Here is a 26,808-nt window from a genome sequence, read left to right as displayed (position 1 = left end):
CCAGCATCCCAGCAAGAACCAACTATATGCTGTCTCAGTGAGATACACTTTAAATACAAAGTTATAAATAGGTTGAAAGTAAAAGGAAAGAACGATACACCATGCAAACAGTAAGCATAAGAGAGCTGTCCATCTATACTAAAATCAGACAAAATAGACATTAAAACAAGGAGTATTATTAGAGGCAAAGGAAGACAAATCATAGTAGCAAAAGGATAAACACATCAAATAGATACAAAAATTCTAAATGAATATGTACCCAAGGGTAGAGCTTCAAAATACATGCAGCAAAAACTGACAGAACTAAAGGGAGAAATAAACAAATCCACAATCATGGCTGGAGATTTTAGCATACTGCTCTCAATAATTAATAGAACACATAAAACAATAGTACATAAAAGATCTGAGTGACACCACCTTAACTTAGTTGATATTTATAGAACACTATCCCCCAAAACTGCAGAATATACATTTTTTTTCTAAGTGCACACAGAGTGTTCACCAAGCTAGAATATAGGATGGACCATAAAATAAATTTAAATAAATTTCAGAAGAATGAAATCTTACAGATTATGTTATCTGGCCACAATAGAATTAAATTAGACCTCAACAAATGTAAGTTATCTAGAAGATCCCCATATATTTGGAAATAAAACAACTCACTTCTAAACAACCCAAGTGTCAAAGAAGAAATCATAAAAAAATATAAATATTTTAATTGAATGAAAATCAAGACGCAATTTGTAGGATGCAGCTCCAACAGTGCTTAAAGAAGATATTTATAGCTGTACATGCTTATATTAAAAAGAAGAAAGGTCTAAATCAATGATCTAATATTATACTATTTATGAATCTAGAAAAAGAAGAGCCAATTAAGCTCATTGTGAGTAGGACAGAGATAAAGTTATGAGCAGAAATCAATGAAATGGAAAACAGACTATAGAGAAATCCAAAGAAACCAGCACCTAGCTTAGTGGGTTTTTTTTTTTTAAGTCCATAAAAGGGATAACTTCTAACTACTTTGGATCAATAAAAGACACAACTTACCAGTTTCAAGAATGAAAGGAGGGGGCTTCCCTGGTGGCACAGTGGTTAAGGATCCGCCTGCCAGTGCAGGAGACATGGGTTCGAGCCCTGGTCCGGGAGGATCCCACATGCTGTGGAGCAGCTGAGCCCAGGTGCCACAGCTACTGAGCCTGTGCTCTAGAGCCCACAAGCCACAACTACTGAGCCCGTGTGCCGCAGCTACTGAGGCCCGTGTGCCTGGGGCCCGTGCTCTGCAGCAGGAGAGGCCACCGCAATGAGAGGCCTGTGCACCACAGTGAAGAGTAGCCCCCATTCGCCTCAACTAGAGAAAAGCCCGCGCGCAGCAACGAAAACCCAACACAGCCAAAAATAAATAAATAAATTAAAAAAAAAAAAGAATGAAAGGAGGCCCCTTAATACATCTATGATCCACTGATTTTCAACAAGGGTGAGCAGACCACTCAATGGGGAAAGAACAGTCTTTTCAATAATGGTGTTGAAGGACTTCCCTGGTGGTGCAGTGGTTAAGAATCTGCCTGCCAATGCAGGGGACATGGGTTTGAGCCCTGGTCCGGGAAGATCACACATGCTGTGGAGCAACTAAGCCCGTGCGCCACAACTACTGAGCCTGCGCTCTAGAGCCCGCGAGCCACAACTACTGAAGCCCGCATGGCTAGAGCCCACGCTCCACAAGAGAAGCCACCACAATGAGAAGCCTGCGCGCCACAACAAAGAGTAGCCCCCGCTAGCTGCCACTAGAGAAAGCCCGAGCACAGCAACGAAGATCCAGTGCAGCCAAATATAAATAAATAAATTTATTTTAAAAAATAAATGGTTTTGAGAAAACTGCATATCCACATACAAAAGAATGAAGCTGGACCCCTATCTCGCACCATATATAAAGATTAACTCAAAATGGATCAAAGACCTGGGCTTCCCTGGTGGCGCAGTGGTTGGGAGTCCGCCTGCTGATGCAGGGGACGTGGGTTCGTGCCCTGGTCCGGGAGGATCCCACATGCTGTGGAGCGGCTGGGCCCGTGATCCATGGCCACTGGGCCTGTGCGTCTGGAGCCTGTGCTCCGCAGCGGGAAAGGCCACAGCAGTGAGAGGCCCGCATACCACAAAAAAAAAGGATCAAAGACCTAAATGTTACAGCTAAAATTATAACTCTTAGAAGAAAACACCCGGGAAGGCTGGCTGTACTAACCACTTGCCTCAGAAGGAATGTAAGCAGAGTACCTTAAAAGTTGCCTGCATTTCACACCTGAGTAGGGCTCAATTAGTGGGGCTTACTGGAAGTTTTATAGGACATGGCTGTTGGAAAAATATGTTAACATAAAACATGTTAAGGGGGGGCTTCCCTGGTGGCACAGTGGTTAAGAATCCGCCTGCCAATGCAGGGGACACGAGTTTGAGCCCTGGTCCATGAAGATTCCACATGCCGTGGAGCAGCTAAGCCCGCAAGCCACAACTACTGAGCCCATGTGCCACAACTACCAAAGCCCGTGTACCTAGAGCCCATGCTCAACAAGAGAAGCCCACGCACCGCAACGAAGAGTAGCCCCCACTTGCCGCAACTAAAAGAAAGCCCGTGTGCAGCAACGATGACCCAACACAGCCATAAATAAATTAATTAATTAAAAAACAAAAACATGTTAAGGAAACACATGTTAAATCTGTCCCATGGACTTTACATCTGCTGCTCCCTTAGGCTAGAACGTTTCTCACTTCACTCTACCCTCAGTCTTCACCTCAATAAACTCACTGATTCCCATCTCAGCTTAAACACCACTCTGCAGAGAACCTTCCCTGATCCCAAATATTAGGTAAGACCCCCTGCCCTGTCACATACTTCATAGCACTGTGAATGTCTTCATAACACTGAGCAGTCTTATATTGTGATTATTTGTCCAGTATCAGTCTTCAGATTCAGAGGCTGAATCTTTTCTTTGCACACCTGTATCCCCAGTGCCTGGCACAGAGCCTGGCACATGTTAAGTGTTAAATCAGTATCTGTGACTGAATGGATGGACTCCTGCCTTGGCCTGCATGCCCTCTGCTTCCCCCCACCCTGAGAATTCCTGAGCCTGCATACTGTTGATGAAGGGAACGGGAAGGTTAGCTTTCAGGCCAGAGCAGCTCACACCCCACCCTCCCGTCTGTGCCCCTGAGGAAAGAGGTAGAGAATCAGAGAGTCACCTTGTTGTAGGCCAGGCTAAGGTACCTCAGCTCTGGGAAGGGCAGGGCCAGCGTCTGGTTCCTCGCCTTCGGTGATTTCACGGGAAGAATCTCGAATATGGGAGGAAGCGCACATACCTTGGTTGTCTTAGAAGGAAAAGAAAGTCAAAGTCAAAGTGCCCTGGTGATAAGAAGTGGGCCAACAGACCCTTCCCAGGGAGTGTGGTGGAAAGAATGACCATTCTACAGAGGCTGGGTCAAAAGAGACGTCCAGGGTCCTAAGGGGCGACGTCATCAAGGGCCCAGAGTTCTGGCTCCAAGTTTCCTATGTCACATGGTGAACTAGTTCTCTGGTACGCAAAGTTCCAGTTTCAAGTTCTCTGAAGCCAAAGTACAATACAGCAGTGTACCACTGCTGAGGCTCTTTGCTCTCACCTCTCACTTTCTGCCCTATAGTGGCTTATCCTGAACTTGCCCCTCTATACAGTTGGGTTAAAATTTCTCCAGAAGGTGAAAGGGCGGGGCTTGCATTGTTAAGGGGACTTTTCCTAGTGAGGAGACAGAGCAGGAGTGACCTGAGCCTTGAACACCTGCTCTGATGGGCTAGTCCACATCCTACAGTGGAGGCTCTTAGTTCCGAGATAAAACGACCGCTAAGTCCTGGACAATTTCCGGCAGGCTGTGGGGCCTGGTGTGGCCAGTGCATCTGGCTCATTTGCAGCGTCATGGTCTCTCAGCACAACTCAGCCTGCCTTAGGGTCAACATGTTTGATCAAGTAGAAAATGAAAGTCACTGGATTAACCATCTAACCAGGGTAGATGCTGGGCTAATGACTGGGTTCAGATGAACTAGATTCATCTAAGCTCCATTAATTGCTGTGTAATCTCGAGCAAGTCACTTAAATTTCCTTTGCTCATTCAATAACCATTTGTGGGGCACCTACTTTTTTTTTTTTTTTTTTACAGCAATTCCTTTTTATTTATTTATTTATTTATTAAGTTTTTGGCCACGCCCCATGGCATGTGGGATCTTAGCTCCCCCGACCAGGGATCAAACCCACGCCTCCTGTGCTGGAAGGCAGAATCTTAACAACTGGACCGCTGGGGAAGTCCCTGGAGCACCTACTATTGGCCAAGTATTTTTGTCCCCTCCTGGGGCCCAACCTGTACAGCCACAAGTGAGACGGATAAGTCATGGGTGACAGTAAAACAAAAACCAGTGGCGGTGCTTGGGAAGTCTCCTCTCAAGGAAATCCGAATGCAGTCTCCAAGAGGCTGAGTGGAATGTGGTGGGGTCTGGTAAGGTATCTCCTCAACTGTGCAATTCCCTACCCGGAGCAAGGCTGTGTGAGCCAAAGTGGGCAAATCAGACTGGAGCACAGAGAAGAAAAAGCCAGACAGGCTTGGGGGTTACCTAGCCCTGTCCAGGGGGCCGGAATGTCCTGATCTGAGGGCATGACTGGCTCTGCCGGGGACAGAAAGGGCCCTGTCTTAGAGTGGGATGTATCTGACAGTGACAGAGAGGCCGCTAAACGTTTCAACCATTCAACTCACTCTCCAGATTCTCAGATGCCACACAGTTGGGATCTGAGCACTAAGCAACCTAATTCTGTGGCCACAAGCCCCTCTATCCCTTATGCATGCGCTTGTGTGACCTTGCTGCTCCTCCCATTCAGACGTGGAGTCTGTACCTCTAATCCCTTGAAACTAGACTGGCTGCTGTATAATAAAGAATTTGTCTGGTCTTTGTCTTGGGTTCTTGGCACTGACCTTCTAAAACCCTTGGAATCTCCTGAGTGATAGGAATGTCTTTGTTATCCATGACCCTTGGATCATACCTGAGTTCACGCTAACGAGATGACTTAGGATGGCAGCTGGCCATACTATAAAGACAACCATGTGGTCAGAGGATTGGAGTTTGAGCCAGCCTGACCTCTGGGGAAGGGAGAGGGGCTAGAAACTGAGTTCAGTCATGTGGCCAATGGTTCGTCAATTGTGGCTATGTAATGAAACTCCAATGAAAGCTCTGGACACTGAGACTCAAGCGAGCTTCCTGGTTGGTGAACACATCAGATGTGCTGGGAGGGTGACACACTCTCATTCCACAGTAAGAGGGCAAAGAGGCTCTGTGTTTCCAACCCTCCCAGCCCTCATTATGTGTCTTTTTATTTGGCTCGTCCTGATTTGTATCCTTTATAGTCAAACTGTGATTGTAAGTATAGTGCTCTCCTGAGTTCTATCTATGAGTCGTTCTAGCAAATTATTGAACCCGAGGGGGTCACTGGAACTTTAGAATTTATTGCCAGTAGGTCAAGTAGCCTGGGGACCCCCAAACTTGCAGCTAGTGTCTGAAGTGAGGGCAGTCTTATTGGGGACTGTGCCCTTAACTTGTGGGACGCATGCTAATTCCAGGTAACTAGCATCAGAATTGTACTGCAGGAATATACTGGCCTTATGACTTGCTTTGACCAACAGAAAATGCCACTGTTTGAATTTCAGAGCCTTGCTCTCTTGGAACCCTGATGCCACCATGCTGTAAAGAAGTCCAGGATGAAAAGACAACAAAAGATGCCAAGCCTGTGACACCAAGGATTAGACCCCAGATGGTGGTGTGTTTGGCCAGGATCACTCTAGCTTTGGGGTTTTTTTTGTTTTTCTTTTTCACTCTAGCTTTCGGGCAGGGTCTCTTGTTAGGAAGCTATTGGGCTTCATCCTGGTGGCAGCCTCACTTCAATGCCAGCTTGATCACGTGAGGTAGCAACCGTTACTACTGAACAGCATCTGAGACCAATGGAAGCTAGTCTGTGGGCAGTGTGAGGTCTGGGACCTGTCTGTTGAGTCCGCTGCTGCATCTCCATAGGCCAGCTTAGTGCCTGGAACATGGTCGGTTCAGTGAATGGGCCTCCTCAGTGTTATATATGTAAATGCCTCTCATGGCTCCATTAACCTATTTTGGTTTATTAAAATTAATGTTTTGACTCAAGGATGCAAATATAAAGTAGGCAGTTCCTACCTCTGAGGTTGAAAATCCAGGATAAGATGAGAACACAACCTCTGAAATAGAAGAGAAACAGAATGAAGGTTGGTGAGAGCACTAACTGACCCCCGGAGAGGCCAGGGTCTGGGTCTACCACCCATTGTATGCAGCAGGGTACCTCCTAGAGGGAGTACTCATTGGCCCTGAGCTTCAGTGCTAACTGGGAAGAGGAACAGCTGTGACATGTGTCAGGTAATAAGCCCTTTGCGCTTAGAAAAAAATTCAAACTCCTTGGCCAGGCTTTTGAGGTCCTGCCTGATCTGGCCCCTGCCTACTTCTCTAATCTTATCTCATGCTACCCTGCCCCTCACTCACTATATTTCAGCCACACTGACCTTCTTCCTGACTTTGCAACATGCAAGCTCTTTCGAGTCTCAGAACTACTGGGCAGTCAGTATTGGTCAGAAGGCAAACCAACTGTCTTCGAAGAGAAAAATGTATATAAAAGATAGTCTGTCAGAGGATTTGAAAATAGTATTTGTTATATTAGTATAAATAGAGTGTGTTAAGACAGTGAATTCAGGAGAGATAAGTAACTAAGGAGGAGGCTGCAGAGTGATTTCATTCTTGGGATCATCAGACTAAGATGAGCCAATAAAGAGCTCAGTTCAACCTAATAAGGCAAAGCATCTGCTGGGACTGGATCCTGTGCAGGGACCACTCACCTTTGCCCTGACTAATGGGATCCCTTCCACATGTTAATGATATTAGGCAGAGAAGGTTACATTTAAATGAAATAAGCAATAGTATGGGTGGAACATCACACAGCATAAACAACTCCTATGACAAGGGTCTGAAAGGAATTTGGGAAAGGTTTGTGCAAGGAACAAAGTAGGAGTTAGCTGAGAGATGGGCCGTGGTCACAAGCGTAGGTGCTAAGCAGTGATCTTCTGGGCAGATAGAGAGCCCCCATATCTAGAAAGATGAACTGAGGTGCACTCTATCCAAACTCATGTCCTGGCCCTCCCCAAAATTACAGGAAGCAACTCCAGAAACCAGAACGTGCATTCTAAGTTTCAGACTGGAGACTGTTCAAGAGAAAGATGAACAATCAAGCACTTCCTAATGTCTGAGGAAAATTAACAATATGAAAGAAAGTTATGAAATATAAAAGAAGAACTAGCATCTGAAACAAACAAAATTTAACCAAAAGAATAAAAACTTTAAATAGAATAATTAGTGTCCTCTAAGGAATTCAAAAGGCTATTTCATTCTAGAACAAAATCAGTCATTATGGAAGAGAAACTATTAATAATTTTGTAATTTTAAAGTATGATAATCAAATAAAAGATTTAATAAATGTGTTGTACAGAAGAAAAGACCCACTTGGAGAGCTAATTCATAAAATGGAGAATGGAAAGGGGATAAGAAAGAAAATTTTTCCAAGATGACAGAAACCATCTTGGAAAGAATACAAAGTATCTAACAGGATAAACAAAAAAGAACTGCACACCCAGATGCATCTTACTCAAATTTCCAAAGGAAAAAATGGAAATCTTAAGAGATTCCAGGGAGCAAAAATAGGTTTCCTACAAAGGGATGGGAATCAGATTAATGTCAGACTTCTCATTAGCAGCAATGGATTTAGAAGGCAATGGAGTAATATCTTCAAAGTTTTCAGTAAAAATTATTTTAAGGCTAGAGTTCTCTATTCAGCAAACTAGCATTCAAGTATGATAACAAAATAAAGGTAATTTTGGATATTTTATGGGCTGAGAAAAATCTACTCTATGCAAACCCTCTTTGAAAGAATCATTCAAACAGCAAAATGAAAAGAAATACAGAATAGGAAACTATCTTTGTGACTATGAGAAAGGGAGATACTTCCCAAACAAGAACCCAAAGGCATAAACCATAGGATAAAATTGTATAGATCTGGTGTGATGGACTGAACTGTGTCATTCCCCGCCCCCCACCCCGCCAATTCATATGTTGAAGTCCTAACCCCTAGTACCACAGAATGTGGTTGTATTTGGAAACAGTGCCTTTAAAGAGGTAATTAAGGTTAATAAGGTCATTAGGATAGCCCTAATTCAATATGAAAGGTCTCCTTGTAAGAAGAGTAGATTAGGACATAGACAATTCAGACAGAGGGAGGACCAAATGAGGATACAGCTAGAAGGCAGCCTTCTATAAGCCAAGAAGAAAGCCCTCAAAAGAAACCAAATCTGACAACACCTTGATCTTGGACTTCTAGACTCCAGAACCATGAGAAAAGAAATATCTCTTGTTTAAAACAAACAGCCTATGGTATTCTGTTACGGCAGTCTTAGCAAACTAATACATTTAGGTAAATCAAAATTAAGAACTTCTCTTCAAAATGTCATCTCTACCATTACAGATGAAGTAAACAGACAGGTGATGATAGAATAAAAGAAGAAATTGAAAATATTAAAACTATCAAGGGATATGAAATAGCAATTCATAAAAGTTGAAAACCAAATGGCTAAGTAAATGAAGAAATACTTAACATCAAAAATATTTAGAAAAATGGAATTTAAAACAATGAAATATCACTTTATACCTACAAAATAACAAAACTTAGAACAATTAAAAAGTTGGGGAATATCAAGTGCAGGCAAGGTTGTAAGGAAACAGGAACCCTGATGTACTACTGGTGTGAGTGTACACTAGAGCCACCATTTTGAAGAACCACCAGGTGGCCCTTATTTAAACTACTTATGCATATATTCTGTGATCCAACAAAACCACTCCTAGGTAAATATTCCAGAAAAATTCTGGCACAGAGGTATATGCAAGAAACATACACAAGGTAGGCGACCTAGGTGTCCGTTAGCAAGGGAATAGATGAATTAAAGTGTGGTTAGAGCACAGTGTGGAATATTAAGCATTAGATAAAAGGAAAGAACTGGATGGGCATACAGCAATAAGAACAACCTTAAAAACAGCGCTGAGTGAAAAAACTTAAGTAACAGAATGAGCTCAACAGCATATTACCATTATATAAGCTAAAAACACATTACACACAAAATACATACTTAACAGGATACATCCATATATCCAGGAAAATATATCCAGCAAAAAAAACAGATACTTACATGAAAATAGAAAATGGGGGTAGGGATTAAGAATGAAGGAGAAAAAATAAAATAGGGCAAGAGGAGCTTTATAAAGACTAATGGTTAAAGTGCTAATAACCTGAGTTTTATTATTATTATTTTTTTTTGTGGTACACGGGCCTCTAACTTGTGGCCTCTCCCGTTGCGGAGCACAGGCTCCGGACGCGCAGGCTCAGCGGCCATGGCTCACGGGCCCAGCCGCTCTGCAGCATGTGGGATCTTCCCGGGCCGGGGCACAAACCCGTGTCCCCTGCATCAGCAGGCGGACTCTCAACCACTGCGCCACCAGGGAATACCCTGAGTTTTATTATTAAATCAACTCTCTGCTCCTAAGTTATACACAGACACACAATAGGGAATGTAAGAAGGAGGAAGATCTGAGATATGAGCAGCTGTGGTGAGTACAGAAGTAAGTAAAACTAATAGTTCAATCTTTCAGTATAACTGTTGATGTGTAATTAAAAATAATTAAAACCACTCAAATCATTATTAGTGTTTATTACTTTATGGGAAGTGATGGGGTAGGGTGGAGTAGGTAAACATATATTAAGATTTTTTTCTTATTAAAGAATAACACTTGAATTTGGTTGATTCTAGGTATTGATAGACAAAGGTGAGTTTAAATATGTGGATTAAAAGGTCTAGGGTAACTACTGAAATGGAAATGAGATGTATAACTTTAAACAACTAGGGAAAAAGTAGAATTAAAAGAAAACTCATTCAGTGCTCACAGGAGGCACAAAAGAAGGAGAAAAACATGGTAAATAGAAAACATATGGAGAAGGAAATCAAGATGGTGGAGCAGAGGGACGTGGAGCTCACCTGCTCCCACAACAGTTCTCACAGAATACCTACTAAAAGCTGGCAGAAGATCTCATACAACCAAAGCTGCAAGAAAGATCCCCATGTAACCAGGCAGCAGCAAGGGAAAGGGAGAAGAAGAGGAATTGGGATGGGACCTGCATGCCTGGGAGGGAGCTGTGAAAGAGGAAAACTTCCCTTACCCTGGGAACCTCCTTCACCAGTTGGGAGGTCTGCCAGGACACACAAGGAGATTCAGAGCCCCAAGAGGAGAGTGTGGGAGCTGGCCTGCAGCCCCACAGTGTAGAGACTGACCAGCACAGATGGTCCTGGCCACGCTGCTGCATTTCCCAGCCCGAGACACGCGCCTGCTGGTGTGTGTACTGGGTGCTGAAACTTGGGCTTCAGAGAACAGACCCCGGGAAAGGACTAGGTTTGGCTGTGCGGAGACAGCCCGAAGCACCTGGAGCATGGCCCAGCCCACAACTGGGGGCACATGCAGGACAGAATGTGAGTCCAGCAGAGGAGCCCCACTGTCAACACGGGAAAGGAGGGGCATGGGTCCACCACAGCAGACTTATTGTCAGTGTGCTCACAGCAGGTGTGGCTCTGGTTGCTGCAGGTTCTGTGCACTTGGTGGGCCCATGGGCAGATGCACGCCTGAGGGATGTCTGAGCTGATTACCGGCAATCCCACTGCTGGCGCCTGGGATGCAGCTCTGGTGGGTTCTCACTGGCGGGTTTGGGGGCCAGGACTGCACACACAGGCCTGAGGGCCATCTGAACTGACTATCTGTGGGCTCAGGGGACACAGCTCCTGCAGGTTTATGAGCCAGTGGCTTTGTGAGGGCACGTGAATGCCTAAGGGACCTCTGAGCCGAATACCGGAGCTCCTAAGCAGAGGAGGCCACCCAGGACAATGCCAGCAACAGTGATCTTTGTGGGCACTCAGGGTGGCGGGTGGCATCATAGAATCACACGTTCTGGCAGACAGCTCCTAGGGAAGAACACTCAGTGGCTCTTTTCCCAGTAGGAGCACTCCAGTCCCACTTACCTCACACCACAGCTTAGAACCAGATCTGGGGGCTTCTACTCCAATAGCTGGGGAGCAGACCCTGCCCCCAACAGGGCTGAGACAACCAAAGAGCAAAGAGGAGGCCCCGCCTAATATCCAGTGCAGGCTCTGGTCACCACAACACCAAACGCACCCCCTCTATCACGGGGACAAAGGCCAGCAGACCCTTAGGAAAGATGTGGCAGGCATCCATACTAAACACAGCCCTTGTACCAAAAATACTGGACACAAGCAGGCTACACAGGGAGGCTCCCACATGAAAACAGCCCTTCAAGACCACAGTAGATAACTGTTTCTCCTAAATTCATAAAGTCTGAGATATACAAGAAAAATGAAAAAGCAGAGGAATTATTCCCAATTAAAAGAACAAGAGAAATCCCCTGAAAGAAAACAGTGAAACAGACCTCTGCAGTCTACCAGACCCTGAGTTCAAAAAGGAGGTAATAAAAATGCTGAAGGAATTAAGAAGGGCTATGAATAGAAATGTGGATCACTGTAACAGGGAACTAGAAACTATAAAGAGGAGCCAATCAAAATTAGATAACTCAATTGCTGAGATGAAAACTGAGCTAAAGGCGATGAACAGCAGGTCAAATAATGCAATAGAACAAATAAGTGATCTGGAAGGCAGAATAACAGCAATCCACCCAATCAGAACAGCAGACAGAAAGACAACAGAAAAAAAAATGAAAGCAATATATGAGATAATATAAAGCATGCCAATATATGCATAATAGGAATCTCAGAAGGAGAAGAAAGAGAAAGGAGATTTAAAATGTATTTGAAGAAATTATGGCTGAAAACTTCCCAAACCTAAAGAAGGAAAACAGATATCCAGGTATAGGAAGCACAGAGGGTCCCAAACAAGATGAACCCCAACAGACCTACTCCAAGACATACCATAATTAAAATGGCAAAATTTAAAGTTAAAGAGAGGATTCTAAAGGCAGCAAGAGAAAAACAAAGTCAGTTACAAGGGAACCCCACAAGGCCAGCAGCTGATTTCTCTACAGAAACTTTGCAGGCCAAAAGGGAGTGGCAAGATATATTCAAAGTACTGAAAGGGAAAAACCTGTAACCTAGGATACACTACCCAGCAAGATTATCATTTAGAGTAGAAGAATAGATAAAAAAATTTCTCAGATAAGCAAAAACTAAAAGAATACAGCAATACTAAACATATCTTAAAAGAAATATTGAAAGATCTTCTCTAAACAGAAAAGCAAGAATATATAGGAAAGGGAAAATCACAATAGAAAAGGTAAATATATAAAAGGACTGAAGATCACTTAAATAAGCCAGTATATAGATTAAAAAAACCAACCAAATTATATGAAAGCAATTATAACTACAGTGAACAGCAAAAGGATAAACATGAAGATATAAAATAGGACATCAAACTCATGAAATGTTGGGGAGGGGAGTAAGAAAATCGAGATCTTTTAGAATGTGTTTGAGCTTATATGACCACCAGTCTAAAGCAAGTAGATATGGATTAACATACTTGAAAACCAGGGTAACCACAAATGAAAACATACAATAGATTCACAAAAGCTAAAAAGAAAGGAACTCAAGCATAATACAAAAGAAAGTCATCAAACTACAAAAGAAAACAAAAAGAGGAAGAAATGAACAAAGAAGAAATACAAAATTGACTGGAAAACAAAAATTTAAATGGCAGTAAATACATACTTATCAATAATTACTTTAAACGTCAATGGACTAAATGCTCCAATCAAAAGAGATAGAGTGGCAGATTGGATAATAAAACAAGAACCTAAAATATGCTACCGACAGGAGACCCACTTTAGGGTGAAAGACACATACAGATGGAAAGTGAGGGGATGGAAAAAGATATTTCATGCAATGACATGAAAGCAGGGGTAGCAATACTCGTATGAGACAAAATAGACTTTAAAACTAAGGCCACAAAAAAAGACAAAGGATGCTATATCATGATAAAAGGATCAATACAAGAAGAGGATATTACACTTGTTAACATATATGCACCCAAAATAGGAGCACCTAAAGACATAAAACAAATACTAACAGACATAAAGGGAGAAATTGATGGTAATACAATAATAGTAGGAGACTTTAACAACACCCCACTGACATCAATGGACAGATCTTCCAGACAGAAAATCAATAAGGCAACAGAGATCCTAAATGACACAATAGGACAGTTAGATTTCATTGATATCTACAGGACACTACATCCAAAAAAACCAGAATACACATTCTTTTCAAGTGCACAGGGAACATTCTCCAGGATAAATCACATACTAGTTCACGAAACAAGCATCAACAAATTTAAGAGAATACAAATTATTTCAAGCATCCTTTCTGACCACAACAGTATGAAACTAGAAATCAACCACAGAAAGAAAAATGAGAAAAAAGCAATTACACGAAAACTAAAAATGAGAAAAAAGCAATTACACGAAAACTAAACATGCTATTAAAAAACCAATGGGCCGACAGTAAAATCAAAGAGGAAATAAAAAATATCTCAAGATAAACGACAATGAAAACACAACCATACAAAATCTATGGGATGCATCAAAAGCAGTTTAGAGGAAAGTTCATAGCAATACAGGCCTTCCTCAAAAAAACCAAGAAGAAAGATGGCGGAAGAGTAAGACACGGAGATCACCTGCCTCCCCACAGATACACCCAAAATACATCTACACGTGGAACAACTCCTACAGAACACCTACTGAACGCTGGCAGAAGACCTCAGACCTCCCAAAAGGCAAGAAACCCCCCCACGTACCTGGGTAGGGAAAAAGAAAAATGAACAAACAGAGACAAAAGGATAGGGACAGGACCTGCACCAGTGGGAGGGAGCTGTGAAGGAGGAAAGGTTTCCACACACTAGGAAGCCCCTTTGCGGGCAGAGACTGCAGGTGGTGGAGGGGAAAAGCTTCAGAGATGTGGGGGAGAGCACAGCAACAGGGGTGCGGGGGGCAAAGCGGGGAGATTCCCACATAGAGGATCGGTGCCGACCAGCACTCCCCACCCCAGTCCAAGAGGCTTGTCTGCTCCCCCGCCGGGGTGGGCGGGGCTGGGAGCTGAGGCTCAGGCTTCGGGTCAGAGCGCAGGGAGAGGACTGGGGTTGGCGGCGTGAACACAGCCTGCAGGGGGTTAGTGTGCCACGGATAGCCAGGAGGGAGTCTGGGGAAAAGTCTGGACCTGCCAAAGAGGCAAGAGACTTTTTCTTCCCTCTTGGTTAACTGGTGCACGAGGAGAGGGGATTAAGAACGCTGCTTAAAGGAGCTCTAGAGTCGGGCGTGAGCCGCAGCTGAAAGCGCGGACCCCAGAGACAGGCATGAGACACTAAGGCTGCTGCTGCCGCCAACAAGAAGACTGTGGGCGAGCACAGGCCACTATCCGCACCCCCCTTCCAGGGAGCCTGTGCAGCCCGCCACTGCCAGGGTCCCGTGATCCAGGGACAACTTCCCCGGGGGAACGCACGGTGAGCCTCAGGCTGGTGCAAGGTCACGCTGGCCACTGCCGCCACAGGCTTGCCCCACACTCCGTGCTCCTCCCTACCCCCGGCCTGAGTGAGCCAGAGCCCCTGAATCAGCGGCTCCTTTAACCCGGTCCTCTCTTGAGCGAAGAACAGAGGCCCTCCAGCGACCTACACACAGAGGCGGGGCCAAATCCAAAGCTGAGCCCCTGGGAGCTGTGAGAACAAAGAAGAGAAAGGGAAATCTCTCCCAGCAGCCTCAGAAGCAGTGGATTAAAGCTCCACAATCAACTTGATGTACCTTGCATCTATGGAATACACGAATAGACAACGAATCATCCCAAATTAAGGAGCCGTGTGAATGAAAGGCTCTTGGTGCTGCAGCCAGGAGTTAGTGCTGTGCCTCTGAGGTGGGAGAGCCAACTTCAGGACACTGGTCCACAAGAGACCTCCCAGCTCCACATAATATCAAACAGCGAAAATCTCCCAGAGATCTCCATCTCAACACCAGCACCCAGCTTCACTCAACGACCAGCAAGCTACAGTGCTGGACACCCTATGACAAACAACTAGCAAAACAGGAACACAACCCCACCCATTAGCAGAGAGGCTGCCCAAAATCATAATAAGTCCACAGACACCCCAAAACACACCACCAGACGTGGACCTGCCCACCAGAAAGACAAGATCCAGCCTCATCCACCAGAACACAGGCACTAGTCCCCTCCACCAGGAAGCCTACACAACCCACTGAACCAACCTTAGCCACTGGGGACAGACACCAAAAACAACGGGAACTATGAACCTGCAGCCTGCAAAAAGGAGACCCCAAACACAGTAACATAAGCAAAATGAGAAGACAGAAAAACACACTGCAGATGAAGGAGCAAGATAAAAACCCACCAGACCTAACAAATGAAGAGGAAATAGGCAATCTGCCTGAAAAAGAATTCAGAATCATGATAGTAAAGATGATCCAAAATCTTGGAAATAGAATAGACAAAATGCAAGAAACATTTAACAAGGACCTAGAAAAACTAAAGATGAAACAAACAATGAAGAACAACACAATAAATGAAATGAAAAATACTCTAGATGGGACCAATAGCAGAATAACTGAGGCAAAAGAACGGATAAGTGACCTGGAAGATAAAATAGTGGAAATAACTACTGCAGAGCAGAATAAAGAAAAAAGAATGAAAAGAACTGAGGACAGTCTCAGAGACCTCCGGGACAACATTAAACGCACCAACATTCGAATTATAGGAGTTCCAGAAGAAGAAGAGAAAAAGAAAGGGACTGAGAAAATATTTGAAGAGATTATAACTGAAAACTTCCCTAATATGGAAAAGAAATTGTCAATCAAGTCCAGGAAGCACAGAGAGTCCCATACAGGATAAATCCAAGGAGAAATACGGCAAGACACATATTAATCAAACTGTCAAAAATTAAATACAAAGAAAGCATATTAAAAGCAGCAAGGGAAAAACAACAAATAACACACAAGGGAATCCCCATAAGGTTAACAGCTGATCTTTCAGCAGAAACTCTGCAAGCCAGAAGGGACTGGCAGGACATATTTAAAGTGATGAAGGAGAAAAACCTGCAACCAAGATTACTCTACCCAGCAAGGATCTCATACAGATTTGATTGAGAAATTAAAACCTTTACAGACAAGCAAAAGCTGAGAGAGTTCAGCACCACCAAACCAGCTCTACAACAACTGCTAAAGGAATTTAAGGAATTTCTCTAGGCAAGAAACACTAGAGAAGGAAAAGACCTATAATAACGAACCCAAAACAATTTAGAAAATGGGAATAGGAACATACATATCGATAATTACCTTAAACATAAATGGACTAAATGCTCCCACCAAAAGACACAGATTGGCTGAATGGATACAAAAACAAGACCCATATATATGCTGTCTACAAGAGACCCACTTCAAACCTAGAGACACATACAGACTGAAAGTAAGGGGATGGAAAAGGATATTCCATGCAAATGGAAACCAAAAGAAAGCTGGAGTAGCAATTCTCATATCAGAGAAAATAGACTTTAAAATAAAGACTATTAGAAGAGACAAAGCAGGACACTACATAATGATCAAGGGATCGATCCAAGGAGATATAACAATTGTAAATATTTATGCACCCAACATAGGAGCACCTCAATACATAAGGCAAATACTAACAGCCATAAAAGGGGAAATCGACAGTAACACATTCACAGTAGGGGACTTTAACACCCCATCATCCAAAATGAAAATAATCAAGGAGACACAAGCTTTAAATGATACATTAAACAAGATGGACTTAATTGATATTTATAGGACATTCCATCCAAAAACAACAGAATACACATTTTTCTCAAGTGCTCATGGAACATTCTCCAGGATAGATCATATCCTGGGTCACAAATAAAGCCTTGGTAAATTTAAGAAAATTGAAATTGTATCAAGTATCTTTTCCAACCACAACGCTATAAGACTAGATATCAATTACAGGAAAAGATCTGTAAAAAATACAAACACATGGAGGCTAAACAATACACTACTAAATGATCAAGAGATCACTGAAGAAATCAAAGAGGAAATAAAAAAATACCTAGAAACAAATGACAATGGAGACACAATGACCCAAAATCTATGGGATGCAGCAAAAGCAATTCTAAGAGGGAAGTTTATAGAAATACAAGCCTACCTTAAGAAACAGGACACATCTCGAATAAAGAACCTAACCTTGCACCTAAAGCAATTAGAGAAAGAAGAACAAAAAACCCCCAAAGTTAGCAGAAGGAAAGAAATCATAAAAATCAGATCAGAAATAAATGGAAAAGAATGAAGGAAACGATAGCAAGATCAATAAAACTAAATGCTGGTGCTTTGAGAAGATAAATAAAATTGATAAACCATTAGCCACACTCATCAAGAAAAAAAGGGAGAAGACTCAAATCAATAGAATTAGAAATGAAAAAGGAGAAGTAACAACTGACACTGCAGAAATACAAAAGTTCATGAGAGATTACTACAAGCAACTCTATGCCAATAAAATGGACAACCTGGAAGAAATGGACAAATTCTTAGAAAGGCACAAACTGCCAAGACTGAATCAGGAAGAAATAGAAAATATGAACAGACCAATCACAAGCACTGAAATTGAAACTGTGATAAAAATCTTCCAAAAAACAAAAGCCCAGGACCAGATGGCTTCACAGGCGAATTCTATCAAACATTTAGAGAAGAGCTAACACCTATCCTTCTCAAACTCTTCCAAAATATAGCAGAGAGAGGAACACTCCCAAACTCATTCTATGAGGCCACCATCACCCTGATACCAAAACCAGACAAGGATGTCACAAAGAAAGAAAACTAGAGGCCAATATCACTGATGAACATAGATGCAAAAATCCTCAACAAAATACTAGCAAACAGAATCCAACAGCACATTAAACGGATCATACACTATGATCAAGTGGGGTTTATTCCAGGAATGCAAGGATTCTTCAATATACGCAAATCAATCAATGTGATATACCATATTAACAAACTGAAGGAGAAAAACCATATGATCATTTCAATAGATGCAGAGAAAGCTTTCGACAAAATTCAACACCCATTTATGACAAAAAACCCTCCAGAAAGTAGGCATAGAGGGAACTTTCCTCAACATAATAAAGGCCATATACGACAAACCCACAGGCAACATCATCCTCAATGGTGAAAAACTGAGGGCATTCACACTAAGATCAGGAACAAGACAAGGTTGCCCACTCTCACCACGCTTATTCAACATAGTTTTGAAAGTTTTAGCCACAGCAATCAGAGAAGAAAAGGAAATAAAACGAATCCAAATCAGAAAAGAAGAAGTAAAGCTGTCACTGTGTGCAGATGACATGATACTATACATAGAGAATCCTAAAGATGCTACCAGACAACTACTAGAGCTAATCAATGAATTTGGTAAAGTAGCAGGATACAAAATTAATGCACAGAAATCTCTGGCATTCCTATACACTAATGATGAAAAATCTGAAAGTGAAATCAAGAAAACACTCCCATTTACCATTGCAACAAAAAGAATAAAATATCTAGGAATAAACCTACCTAAAGAGACAAAAGACCTGTATGCAAAAAATTATAAGACACTGATGAAAGAAATTAAAGATGATACAAATAGATGGAGAGATATACCATGTTCTTGGATTGGAAGAATCAACATTGTGAAAATGACTCTACTACCCAAAGCAATCTACAGATTCAATGCAATCCCTATCAAACTACCACTGGCATTTTTCACAGAACTAGAACAAAAGCTTTCACAATTTGTATGGAAACACAAAAGACCCCGAATAGCCAAAGCAATCTTGAGAACGAAAAACGGACCTGGAGGAATCAGGCTCCCTGACTTCAGACAATACTACAAAGCTACAGTAATCAAGACAGTATGGTACTGGCACAAAAACAGAAAGATAGATCAATGGAACAGGATAGAAAGCCCAGAGTTAAACCCACACACATATGGTCACCTTATCTTTGATAAAGGAGGCAGGAATGTACAGTGGAGAAAGGACAGCCTCTTCAATAAGTGGTGCTGGGAAAACTGGACAGGTACATGTAAAAGTATGAGATTAGATCACTCCCGAACACCATACACAAAAATAAGCTCAAAATGGATGAAAGACCTAAATGTAAGGCCAGAAACTATCAAACTCTTAGAGGAAAACACAGGCAGAACACTCTATGACATAAATCACAGCAAGATCCTTTTTGACCCACCTTCTAGAGAAATGGAAATAAAAACAAAAATAAACAAATGGGACCTAATGAAACTTCAAAGCTTTTGCACAGCAAAGGAAACCATAAACAAGACCAAAAGACAACCCTCAGAATGGGAGAAAATATTTGCAAATGAAGCAACTGACATAGGATTAATTTCCAAAATTTACAAGCAGCTCATGCAGCTCAATAACAACAAAAAAAAAACAACCCAATCCAAAAATGGGCAGAAGACCTAAATAGACATTTCTCCAAAGAAGATATACAGACTGCCAAGAAACACATGAAGGAATGCTCAACATCATTAATCATTAGAGAAATGCAAATCAAAACTAAAGTGAGATATCATCTCACACTAGTCAGAATGGCCATCATCAAAAAATCTAGAAACAATAAATGTTGGAGAGGGTGTGGAGAAAAGGGAACACTCTTGCACTGCTGGTGGGAATGTAAATTGGTACTGCCACTATGGAGAACAGTATGGAGGTTCCTTAAAAAACTACAAATAGAACTACCATATGACCCAGCAATCCCACTACTGGGCATATACCCTGAGAAAACCATAATTCAAAAAGAGTCATGTACCAAAATGTTCATTGCAGCTCTATTTACAATAGCTCAGAGATGGAAACAACCTAAGTGTTCATCATCGGATGAATGGATAAAGAAGATGTGGCACATATATACAATGGAATATTACTCAGCCATGAAAAGAAACAAAATTGAGCTATTTGTACTGAGGTGGATAGACCTAGAGTCTGTCATACGGAGTGAAGTAAGTCAGAAAGAGAAAGCCAAATACCGTATGCTAACACATATACATGGAAGTTAAGAAAAAAAAATTTCATGAAGAACCTAGGAGTAAGACAGGAATAAAGACACAGCCCTACTAGAGAACGGACTTGAGGATATGGGGAGGGGAAAGGGTGAACTGTGGCAAAGCGAGAGAGAGTCATGGACATATATACACTACCAAACGTAAGGTAGATAGCTAGTGGGAAGCAGCCGCATAGCACAGGGAGATCAGCTCGGTGCTTTGTGACCGCCTGGAGGGGTGGGATAGGGAGGGTGGGAGGGAGGGAGACGCAAGAGGGAAGAGATATGGGAACATATGTATACGTATAACTGATTCAGTTTGTTGTAAAGCAGAAACTAACTCACCATTATAAAGCAATTATACTCCAATAAAAAAAAAAAAAGAAAATCCCAAATAGACAACCTAACCTACAACCTAAAAGAATTAGAAAAAAACAAACTAAACTTAAAGTCAGCAGAAGAAAGAAAGTAACAAAGATCAGAGAGGAAATAAATAAAATAAAAAAGGAATAGAAAAAATATCAGTAAAACCAAGAGCTGTTTTTTTTGAAAGGAAAAACAAAATCGACAAACCTGTGGCCAGGCTCATCAAGAAGAGTGGACCCAAATAAACAAAATAAGAAATGAAAGAGCAGAAATAACAACCAATTCCACAGAAATATGAATTTCATAAGAAGGTATTATGAACACATATATGCCAACAAAACGGACAACTTAAAAGAAATGGACAAATTTCTAGAAACATACAGCCTACCAAAACTGAATCAAAAAGAAACAATCTAAACAGACTGATCACTAGAAGTGAAACAGAATCTGTAATTTAAAAAAAATAACAAAAACAGAAACTCCCTACAAACAAAAGTTTAGGACTGGATGGCTTCACTAGGGAATTCTACCAAAGATACAAAGAAGAACTTATACCTATCCTTCTCAAACTCTTCCAAAAGACTGAAGAAAAGGGAACACTCCCAAAGTCATTCTTTGAAGCCACCATCATTCTTATACCAAAACCAGACAAAGACACTACCAAAAAAGAAAATTACAGGCCAATATCTCTGATGAATACAGATGCTAAAATCCTCAACAAAATATTAGCAAACAGAATCCAACCACACATAAAAAAGATCACACACCACAATCAAGTTGGATTCATCCCAGGGTTCCAAGGATGGTTCAACATACGCAACTCAATGTGATACACCACATCAACAAAAGAAATGACAATAACCACACAGTCATTTCAATAGATGCAGAAAAAGCATTTGATAAAATTCAGCATCCATTCATGTAAAAACTCTCACCAAAAGTGGGTACAGAGAGAACGTATCTCAAATTAATAAAAGCTATTTATGACAAACCTATAGCCAACATAATACTCAACTGTGAAAAGCTGGAAGCCTTCCAGCTAAAATCTCGAATAAGACAAGGATGCCCACTCTCACCACTTCTATTCAACACAGTATTGGAAGTCCTAGCCACAGCAATCAGATAAGAAAAAGAAAGAAAAAGTATCTAAATGGGAAGGGAGGGACTTCCCCAGTGGTCCAGTGGATAAGACTCCATGCTCCCAATGCAGGGGGCCCAGGTTTGATCCCTGGTCAGGGAACTAGATCCCACATGCATGCCGCAACTAAGAGTTGGCATGCCACAACTAAGAAGCCTGCATGCTGAAACTAAAGAAAAAAAGATCCCACGTGCCACAACTAAGACCCAGCACAGCCAAAATAAAAAAAAAAAAAAATATTAAAAATAAATAAACTGGAAGGGAAGAGGTAAACTTGTCATTATATGCAGATGACATTATACTATACATAGAAAACCCTAAAGACTCCACACAAAAACTACTAGAACTGATAAATGAATTCAGCAAAGTAGCAGGATACAAGATTAACATACAGAAATCAGTTGCAATTCTTTACACTAACAATGAGATATCAGAAAGAGAAAGTAAAAAAGATCCCTTTTAAAATCACATCACAAAGAATAAAATACTTAGGAATAAACATGACCAAGGAGGTAAAAGAATTATATGCTGAGAACTATAAAACATTGATAAAGGAAATGAAGATGATTTAAAGAAATGGAAAGATATACCATGCTCTTGGATGGGAAGAATGAATGTTGTTAAAATGGCCATACTATCCAAAGCAATCTACAGTTTAATGCGATCCCTATCAAATTACCCATGACATATTTTACAGAACTAGAACAAATAATCTTAAAATTTATATAGAACCATAAAAGACCAAAGTTGCCACAGCAATCCTGAGGAAAAAAGAACAAAGTTGGAGGAATAAGGCTCCCAGACTTCAGACAATACTACAAAGCTATAGTAATCAAAACAGCATGGTATGGCACAAAAACAGACATATAAATCAATGGAAAATAGAGAGCCCAGAAATAAACCCACACACGTATGGTCAATTAATCTTTGACAAAGGAGGCAAGAACATACAATAGAGAAAAGAAAGTCTCTTTGGCAAATGGTGTTGGGAAAGGCTGGACAGCCACATGTAAAGCAATGAAGTTAGAACACTCCCTCACACTATACACAAAAATAAACTTAAAATGACTTAAAGACTTAAATATAAGACATGACACCATAAAACTCCTAGAAGAGAACATAGGCAAAACATTCTCTGACATAAATCATAGCAATGTTTTCTTAGGTCAGTCTTCCAAGGCAATAGAAATAAAAGCAAAAATAAACAAATGGGACCTAATCAAACTGCAAGCTTTTGCACAGCAAAGGAAACCATAAAACAAAACAAAAAGACAACCTACAGAATGGGAGAACATACTTGCAAATGATGCAACTGACAATGGGTTAATATCCACAATATACAAACAGTTCATACAACTCAATAACAAAAAATAAACCACCCAATCAAAAAAATGGGCAGAAGGCGTAAATAGACATTCTCCATTGAAGACATACAGGTGGCCAACAGGCACATGAAAAGATGTTCAACATTGCTAATTATTAGAGAAATGCAAATCAAAACTACAATAAGGTATCACCTCACACCAATCAGAAGGGCCATCATCTAAAAGTCTACAAATAATAAATGCTAGAGCAGGTGTGGAGAAAAGGGAACCCTTGTACACTGTTGGTAGGAATGTAAATTGGTGCAGCCACTATGGACAACAGTATGGAGGTTCCTTAAAAAACTAAAAATGGAGTTACCATATGATACAGCAATCCCGCTCTTGGGCATATATTCAGAAAAGATGAAAACTCTAATTCAAAGTGAAACATGCACCCTCAATGTTCATAGAAGCACCATTTACAATAGCCATGACATGGAAGCAACCTAAGTGTCCATAAACAGATGCATGGATAAAGAAGATGTGATACACACAAACAGAATACTACTCAGCCATAAAAAAAGAACGAAATAATGCCATTTGCAACAACACACACGGACCTACAGATTATACTAAGTGAAGTAAGTCAGACAGAGAAAGACAAATATATGGTATCACTTATATGTGGAACCTAAAAATTACAAAATAGAAACAGACTCAAAGATATAGAAAATAAACTCATGGTTACCAAAGGGGAAGAAGGGAGAGGCATAATTGGGAGTATGGGATTAACAGATGCATACCACTATATATAAAGTAGATAAACAACAAGGATTTACTGTATAGCGCAGGGAACTATTTTCACTATCTTGTAATAAACTAAAATGGAAAAGAATCAGGAAAAAATATAGATATATACATATATATGTATAACTGAATCACTCTGATGTACACCTGAAACTAATATTGTAAATCAACTATATTTTAATTAAAAAAAGGAAAATAAAAAATATATATTAAACGTTTAAAAAAGAAAATATACACTACTGATGATAGAAATAAATCAAAACATCAATAATCACAATGTGAGTTAAATTCTTCTATTAAAAAAAGACCCATATTGGGGAAAATAGGAGGGTTATATTGTTTTTAAGATATTATAAAATAAGTGTTCATATCAAACAAAATGGAGGCCCAGGCTGAGGCCCAAAGTATTAAGATAAGGTGGAGTATTTTACAGGGATTAAAAGATACAATGTACTAGGTAATAGTCATGATCCTCATAATGGAACTGAACCAATTTAATAATAAAAAGCGCCAGAAACATAGCAGATACTGACAAACCCACAATAGTGGTAAGAGACTTTAATATACCTGTTTCCAAAGTTAACGAACCAAGTAGACACAAAAATAATCTTGGGGAAAATCTGAATAACATAATTGTGCCAATCATTAAGCTATTATTTTTTACTGCCAAACCCACCCTTCTCTATTCTGCTTTGGGGTGTTGGAGCTGGGGTTCTGAAAACCATTTTTCTGCTTTGCCAGTTGCTTTCCTGTTAGACTCTGACAATAGGGGTTGGGGCTAGAGGAAGACTGCAAAGCTGGAAGAGGAAGAAGAGGCTTGCTTCCACCAGTCTGCTTCCCATGGGTTTCCTGACTGCTTGTGATATGAATGTCGCTGGAGTAATGTCACTTCATGAGAGTTTCAGCAAGTCTCTCCCCAGCAGCAGCTGAATCCAGTTTGCAGTTTTCCAACCTTTATAAACCAGCTTCAGGGATATCAGCACCAGCCAGTCAGTCTCCTTCTTGCAGAGATTTGGGGTCTCAGCTCCATGAGGCCCCTCTGAGCTCAGAGACACCAGCAGCCAAGCTCTAAAGGGCTTCTCTTCCAAGCTTCTGAATTTTAATAATTCCAACCTCTTCCCACAAAGGAAAACCCAGGCTCAGATGGCTTCATGGTGAATTCTTCCAAAATTTAAGGAAGATATAATCTCAATCTTATACAAACTTTCCCAAGCAACAGAAAAACAGTGAATATTTCTCCAAATGCATTTTATGAGGCAAACATAACTCTGACATTATAACAAATGAAAATAACAAAAGAAAATAACATACCCACATATGTCCTGAACATAGATTTTAAAATCCTTGACAAAATATCCATCAGCAAGTTAAATCACGACCAAGTGGGGTTTATCCTGGGAATGCAAGTCTGGTTCAACATTCAAAAATTGATATAAAATAAACAGGTGGGATTATATCAAACTAAAAAGCTTTTGCACAGCAAAGGGAACCATCAACAAAATGAAAAGACAACCTACTGAATGGGAGAACATATTTTTAAATTCTATACCTGGACAAGGGGTTACTATCCAAAAATATATTTTAAAAAAACTCAGAAAACTCAATAGCAAAAAAACAAACAATCAAGAGGATATGAATAGACATCTTTCCAAAGAAGACATGCAAATGGCCTACAGGTACATGAAAATATGCTCAACATCACTAATCATCAAGGAGAAGCAAATCAAAACCACAATGAGATATTATCTCACACCTGTCAGAATGGCTGTTATCAAAAAGAAAAGAAATAACAAGTGTTGGCGAGGATGTGGAGAAAAGGGAACTGTTGTTCACTGTTGGTGGGAATGTAAATTGGTGCAGCTATTATGGAAAACAGTATGGAGGTTCATCAAAAAAACTGAAAACAGAACTACAATATGATCCAGAAGTTCCACTTCTGAGTATTTACCCAAAGAAAATAAAATGCACCCTTATGTTCATTGCAGCATCATTTACAATAGCCAAGACACAGAAACAACCTAAGTGTCTATCGATGGACGAATGGATAAGGAAAATGTGATTATATATATATGTACACATACACACATATGTAAATTATTCAGCCGTAAAAAAGAATGATACCTTGCCATTTGCAACAACATGGTTAGGCCCTGAAGGCATTATGTAAAGTGAAATAAGCCAGACAGAAAAAGATAAATACCATATGATCTCTCTTAAATGTGGAATCTAAAGAAAAACACAAAAACCAACCCAAACCAAAACAAAAAAATTGAGCTCATGGATATAAAGAACAGACTAGTGGCTGCCTGAGGCAGGGGGTGGGGGGGTGGGCGAAATGGGTGAAGGAGGTGAAAAGGTACAAACTCCCAGTTATATTATGGGAATGTAATGAATATAGCACGGTGACTATAGTTAACAATACTGTATTGTGTATTTGAAAGTAGCTAGGAGAGTGGATCTTGAAAGTTCTCATTACATGAAAAAATTTTTTTTGTAACTAGGTATGGTGACAGATATTAACTGAACTTAAAAAAAATCAGTGTAATGAACCATATTAATAGATTAAAGAAAAATCATATGATTGTCTCAATAGATGCAGAAAAAGCATTTGACAAAATTCAATACCCATGCATAATAAAAACTGTCAGCAAACTAGGAAAACAAAGAAATTTCTTTAATCTGATAAAAGGCATTTACAGAAATATCTACAGCTAACTCATAATTTTGAAATACTGAACAGTTTCCCCCTGAGGCTGGGAACAACACAAGGACGTCCACTATCACCACTTCTTTCAACATCGTACTAGAAGTCTTAGCCAGTGAAATAAAAAAATAAAAAGGCATAAGAGGCATAAGATTGGTAGAGAATAAATGAAATGGTCATTATCTGTAAACGTCACGATCGTGAACATAGGTAATCCGAAAGAACCTG

The 26,808-nt window shown here is 40.7% G+C and overlaps 1 protein-coding gene across 6 annotated transcripts in view; it reads right to left on the bottom strand.

The window, feature by feature from the left end:
• Positions 1 to 26,808, bottom strand: part of XRRA1 (X-ray radiation resistance associated 1) — a 94,500-nt gene that overhangs the window by 24,380 nt on the left and 43,312 nt on the right. For 3 of the 6 annotated variants that reach the window (XM_065881688.1, XM_065881691.1, XM_065881690.1), the window contains exons 9-10: positions 6,218 to 6,258; positions 3,226 to 3,351 (exon numbers count right to left, since the gene is read on the bottom strand). In XM_065881688.1, coding sequence (XP_065737760.1) covers positions 3,226 to 3,351; positions 6,218 to 6,258 — 167 coding nt within the window. The remainder of the gene's footprint in view (positions 1 to 3,225; positions 3,352 to 6,217; positions 6,259 to 26,808) is intronic. The other 3 variants (XM_065881692.1, XM_065881693.1, XM_065881694.1) reach the window with 1 other exon arrangement.

This window comes from Phocoena phocoena, chromosome 8, assembly GCF_963924675.1.
Source record: "Phocoena phocoena chromosome 8, mPhoPho1.1, whole genome shotgun sequence".
Lineage (NCBI taxonomy): Eukaryota > Metazoa > Chordata > Mammalia > Artiodactyla > Phocoenidae > Phocoena > Phocoena phocoena.
This window is presented reverse-complemented; position numbering and strand designations above follow the sequence as displayed.